The 6,000-nt window shown below is 45.9% G+C and overlaps 1 protein-coding gene across 2 annotated transcripts in view; it reads right to left on the bottom strand.

Annotated features, from left to right (window-relative positions):
* Positions 1-387: 387 nt before the first annotated feature.
* ADCY9 (adenylate cyclase 9) overlaps positions 388-6,000 on the bottom strand; it is an 85,951-nt gene continuing 80,338 nt past the window's right edge. For both annotated transcript variants that reach the window (XM_032703899.1, XM_032703900.1), the window contains one exon: positions 388-2,553. In XM_032703899.1, coding sequence (XP_032559790.1) covers positions 1,365-2,553 — 1,189 coding nt within the window. In that variant the 3' untranslated portion in view covers positions 388-1,364. The remainder of the gene's footprint in view (positions 2,554-6,000) is intronic.

Here is a 6,000-nt window from a genome sequence, read left to right as displayed (position 1 = left end):
CAGCTCACTACAAGGATTCTTTCCCTATTCCCGCTCTCAGTGGCATGCAGGGAGCACACTGACCTGTTCCCTGCTGCAAAAGCACAGTGTGTGTGGGGGGGGAAATCCTGAAAAGTATTGTGCAGCACCATTGGTTCAGTCCAGAGGGAAGCTGGGATACTCAACCACGTTTGGTGGCTTCTGAAGTGTCTCCAGCTTGGAAACAAATATTGCCTAAGGTAACATCCTCACAGTGGTTGGTAGCTTGAAGAGGCTGAAACACCATCTTATTACTCCCATTAAACCAATCCATGATCCATCTCTCCTGATCCCTTCCGCACACGAAAATCCCCAAAGGAAAGAAAATAAAAAAAAGCCAAACAGGAATGAAATAGATAAATAAATAAATAAAGGCATTCCCAAAACATTTATTTTGCTTTTTTTTCTCTCTCTCTCTCTCTCTCTCTGTCTCTCCAATCAGCTCAGAGACACTGACGTCACCTACCTTGGCCACCTCAGCCACGCACGGAGCAACCCCGAACGGCGCTGGAGTCGTGAGCCCTGAGCTGCAACACTCCCACGGTCTCTTGTCTGCTTCTGGAAACCTGTCCCGAGAGCTGGTGCTGTCCCAACCCTTATTCCACTCCCACATATCAGTAACTCATTGGCTATATGGAAAAGAAGTGTATCCAAAGCACGCGATGGCACGTGGAGGCTGAAGAAAGCATCGGTAAAGGAGAACAGAACTGCAGCAGCTGTTCCTCCTGCCCTAACTAAAGGCTGAGCCACGGCACGACTCCTCCTCCAGCCCGACCCAAAGTGTGTCACCCCTCGCCCAGACATTCTTGTGGTGCATTACTGGCACTTTATAGCAGTCTCATATGGTAGATACATGCACATGTCTGTGTGTTACATACAAAAGGTCTGATAACAGTAAAACATTGTTCCGAGAGATATAAAAAACCCAAGGAGTTGCATTAGCCAAAAAAAGTGTTTTGTGAGAAACAACAATAAAAATGATATAACCACAGCTTTTCTTTTCTTTAAAATTAGATAAATACCCAAAGCTATGATTTCACTTGGGGCCTCTGTACCTTGACAGGGAGTCCAATGGAGTATATCTGAAGGCACTTAATATCCTCTACTCAGCTGTAAGATGGTTGCACAGGGAGCTGGGGAGCTTGAGATGTGATTTGGGGCATGAAGGAGAGAGATGGATGGAAAGAAGCCCTGAAGAGCTGTGATCCACACAGCCCCAGGTGCCGAAATGAACACAAACGTACAACCCAGGTGTGGAGAAGGTCTCTCTTGAAAAAGAAAACTGCCAATTGCAAAAGTCAGTGTGTTTCTATGGACAGAGCACTTCATGCAACTCTGACAGTGCATCATACACTCTTAGAGATATTTAGCTTTGTCAGTTCATTGACCTCCTCAGTCCCCGCTTCCTCACAGTCAGACTTCTCCGCGGCTTTGCCGAACCTGCCCTTCTCCTCCGCCTTCACCGCGTCTTTCTGGAGCTTCTTGGCAGAAGGAGGGATGTCCTTGTTTTCTGAGTTATCTGTGCCATGGGCTATGTTATCAGAATTCTGTACAGAAGGCACCAGGTTGGCAATCTCGTCGGTGGGAGACCGCCCAATGCTGCCATCCACTTGAACCCGAATGTCTGGAGATATGGACAACTGGTGATGCGGCACAATCCCGTTGTCCATGCATTTGGGGTAAAGGTAGGTCTTCATCTGACCCTTGCCCTTCACGTTGACCGTCCCCCTGTAGTCAAAGTCATACCCCATCTTGCTGAGGATGCGGTAGCTCTCCTCACTCACCTGGATGCGGCACTCGACGCCGGTGGTGTCCATCCTGCTGGCGATGTTCACCGTGTCCCCCCAGATGTCGTACAGCAGCTTGGTGGTGCCGATGACCCCGGCCGTGAGGGGGCCGTGGTTGAAGCCGATCCGGAGCTTAAAATTAAACCACAGCATGTTGTTGTTGAAGTCATCCACCACCCGCATCATTTCTTTGGCAAATTCGAACAGGGTCTGCAGGTGCCCGTGGGGGTGGCTGCTGTCCTGGCACTGCGAGGTGTTCAGCCCCGACGCCGCCATGTAGGTGGCCCCGATGGTTTTGATTTTCTCGATGCTGCTGTAGTGGGCTTTGCTCAGCAGCTCGTCGAAATCCCCGATGAGCTCGTTCAGGACTCGGTAGCACTCCTTGCCCCCCTGGTAGTTCTCCTCGTAGAACTCGCTGAAGTTCACTATGCTGGCAAAGATCACCCCGCCGCTGTCGTGGTTTTTGGAATAGCTCTGGGACACCTTCAACTGCTCAGCCACGTGGTATGGGATAATATTCCTCAGCAACCAGTCAGCTTGATCCCTCATGCTCTGGATTTTGGTGCGATGGAGATCGGCCTCCACGTCCCCGTGGTAGTGGAGGCGGTAGCTGACCTCAAACTCTCGGTTCAGAAACCAGACCAGGAGCAGCAGGAGGAAGGAGACCAGAACCACCTCCTGACCGATCAGGTCTGCCGGCCTCTTGGTGTCATCTGGCACTGAGCTGTTGCATGGGCTCTTCCTGGAGCTGGAGAGAGGGAAAAACAGACAGGGGCATTTAAAACCACAGAGTCAGGGCACTGCCATTGCTGCTCCGGAGACAGAAATCCTGCGCTGGAAAAAGAAGTGTGGGAAGTGCAGTTACATACTGAATTATAAAATATGCATTGAGAACTTCATCTGCTGTTAAGAAAACATTGAAGAATTAATTTCATTCTTAAACTAACTGATTATTTCCCTTATCGTCAGGTTCAGCACCATGGAAGTCGTCCAGTACTGTTTTAAGGACTTCACCAAGGAAACAGTTATCTTTATACCTAAATATATAACTAAAAGCATACATGTAAATATGCATATACAATGTTTAATAATAATTAATAATGTCTAGTGTGTTCAGATATCTGTGGGTATGTGCATGTCTGTGGGTATGTGCCCTCTGTACAGAGGGGGTGTGTGTGAGTTTTGTGGGATTTACCTCTTTTTTTATTACCTTCAATATTCAGAAACATCTGCTTTACCTTCCTTGTGCCTTTTCCTCGTCTCTTCATCAAGAGGACCTTTGCTCTGTGCCTTTAACACTACACATGAAGGGTTTGGAAGAAGGTAATACTGTACAAGACAGGTCGTGGAGAACCCCCATGGCAGGGGGTTGGGATGAGATGATCTTTTAGGTCCTTCCAACCCAAACCAGCCTGTGGTTCTGTGAACTGCATGGAAGTGGAGAGTATGGCGCTCTGGGCTGACATCTTTTCTATGATAAAACCGCTGAGGCTCTTCATAGTGGAGACAAAGTTTCTCAAAGTGCCAAGATTACATAAAATAATAAAAAATTCCTGTCTCACAGAGATTGAGAGCAATATTTCAGATCCTTTCGACAGTTTGTCGCCTGCCTGTGCAGATTATGAAGCGTCGATGGAGCATCTGCCAGTGCCAAACCGCCCCTGACGAGGAGACATCTGCACTCTACAATCTCAACTTTCTGGAGAGAGGCAAAGACACAAATTGAATCTGAGAAGGCCCCACCTATGTAATCCTAGAAACCAAGGCTAAACCCAGACAGCTTGGCACCCAGTCATTTCTGCAGGCACCCAACTGCATTTTTTTGTATAACATTATGCCAAAGTTTAAGATTCGATACGAGCAGACATGTGCTGAAGTTTTCCAAGTTAAGAGATGTTTTTTTTAAGGGAAAGTGTCACATCAACCTTTTTCCTTGTGAACCAGAAAGGCAATCCAAGCTCAGTGCCTCCATTTCTTTATGAAGGTATGAAGAGTCTAAAACTCAGCTCCAGCACAACTGGAGCAACAGCTCAAGAAGAAGAGGCTGAATTTGTTCTTACAGCACATGAAAACATTTCTCAGCTCATATTCTTTCTCTCTGTTCATGGGGGGACAGGCTTCCACTTTGGAAATATTTTAGAACTGAGCTTTATTAGAGACACGGTTTCTTTTTTTGAATTTCATTCTCAAATTCTGGATTGACAGAAAAGTGTAACAAAGCAAAACCACAGCACAGCTGTGGAACAGATGAACATGCCCCATCTCCGAAAACATTTCTCTGTGCCGTGGTCTTTGTTTCTATAGGGAAAAGAGCTCCCTGTAAGTAAAATATTTGCAATACAGAGTGTGCAGATTGGATTTCAGATTAAAGATAAGACAACGTATTATATTGGAAATTACTCCTTTTGTTTTCTACCATAAATATGCTTCTCCCAGGAGAAGGGAAGGTATGTTCATTTTATTCCCTCTTCAAGAGGGAACAATGAAAGGAGGAGATATGCCCAGCTCAAAGTAGGTCCCCACCATCAGTTTCCTGTAACTTACAGCTCCTTTTCTCAACAGAACCTCTGTTAGGAACCTAATTATTTCCTCCCTTGAAAGACAAGTCAGAGACATGGTTTAGTGGTGGCCTTGGCAGTCTTGGGTTAGTGGTTGACTTGATGATCCATGTTGGTCCCTTTCAACTCAGGATATTCTACAATTCCCTGATCTTTGGGGTCTTTTCCTGCCTAAATGATTCTATAATTAATGTCTAGAATGGGGACAATTCCCGAAATACAATCCTTGCTACCTATTTTGCAGGTGGTAAAATATCCTCCCAGCTCAATAGGCTTATAAAACAAAATGAGGGGAGGGTAAGTGAGAGAAAAGATCTTGGAAAATAAAAAGAAGGTTGGGGAAAGGATCTTGTTTAAGAAAAACAATTCAGGTTCTTTTCAGAATCTGAGTTTGTTATTTCCTGCATCTTGTGGGCAGAGACCTGTGAGAAGATCTGAGCAATGATTATGTTACTCCTTTGAGAGTACAAGTTTGATCCAGATAATCCTCTGTAACATCAGACATCCCTGCCACAGGGATTTATTTCAGTCATTAAAGGCTTTTTATTTACACTCTGTTGTACAAAACACTCCTCAAAGTACTTTAACTCCTCTCCAATGAATTAGGTGAGAGCCACAAATGGTACATTAGGAGAAGGCACGATCTGCTTTCTGGGAAGGACCTGCTGCCTCCCATTGCCCATTCCTGAAGCTCTGGCATCCATGAGCTCTCAGTCACCTTCTCAGCACCAGCCTGACCTTCTTTGCCATGTGGGCTCCAACCCAGAGATGTGCAGGGAGTGACTCACTGTTCTCTGACCTGATTTCATTAATAAGGAATGGGTTTGGATCCCAAAAAAGAAGGTGCAGAGTCTTCTCCAGAGCAGGCGTTTTTATCCCGATGCGACTGCTGGAAGCATCAGGATGGAAAGCTCTGATTCCAGCCTGGAGCAGAGAGTGGTCACATCGTCCTCATTTGCAAAGCAAATTTCTGGGTGTCCCAGTGAGCAGGCTACAGGACCCACAGGACTATAAATCACCTCACAAGTCAGTCAGCAGTAATGACCCTTTAGAATGAGAAGAAGAAAAAAACCCCACAGCTCTAACAGAAAGGATCACCTCCCCCAAATTCTACTTTTTTACGAGTTGCCGCAGCAGAAAACGAATTTTAAAAGTCATTCAAATTGAAATCTTAGGCTGACAATGTTCCTTTAACTCAAACTGGTAAAGTGCTGCCTGGCACAGCCACCTCACTATTAACTTGGCACCTCCATCCAGGCTGTGTGAATATGGAACAAGTGAGAGCTCCAGAGACAGGATCTCGATCACAAATCACAAAGATAATGGCTTTCCACTTATAGTTTTGGAAAGTCAGTTTGCTTCTGAGCCAGTAACCCCTGTCTGGATTTGGATATCTTGCTATATCTAAGGAGGATGCCTGCCTGCTGAATCTGAGAGAAGAATGCAGTGGAGGAATGGAAAGGAAAAGGGGATCAAAGTGCTGCTTTTGATGAACAAAGTGTTACTGATGCCTATAAACCCCTCCCTACAACCAAGAGATTTCAGTCCTCCCTATTGCTGATCCTCCTCAAGCAGCCACAGTGGAAAACAATACCCCCCACCTGCTCTGAAGTAAAGAATGAATGAAAATGAGAACT

Source organism: Chiroxiphia lanceolata, chromosome 16, assembly GCF_009829145.1.
Source record: "Chiroxiphia lanceolata isolate bChiLan1 chromosome 16, bChiLan1.pri, whole genome shotgun sequence".
In the NCBI taxonomy this organism is placed as follows: domain Eukaryota; kingdom Metazoa; phylum Chordata; class Aves; order Passeriformes; family Pipridae; genus Chiroxiphia; species Chiroxiphia lanceolata.
Note: the sequence above shows the minus strand (reverse complement) of the source record. Positions and strands in the feature narration are given on the sequence as shown.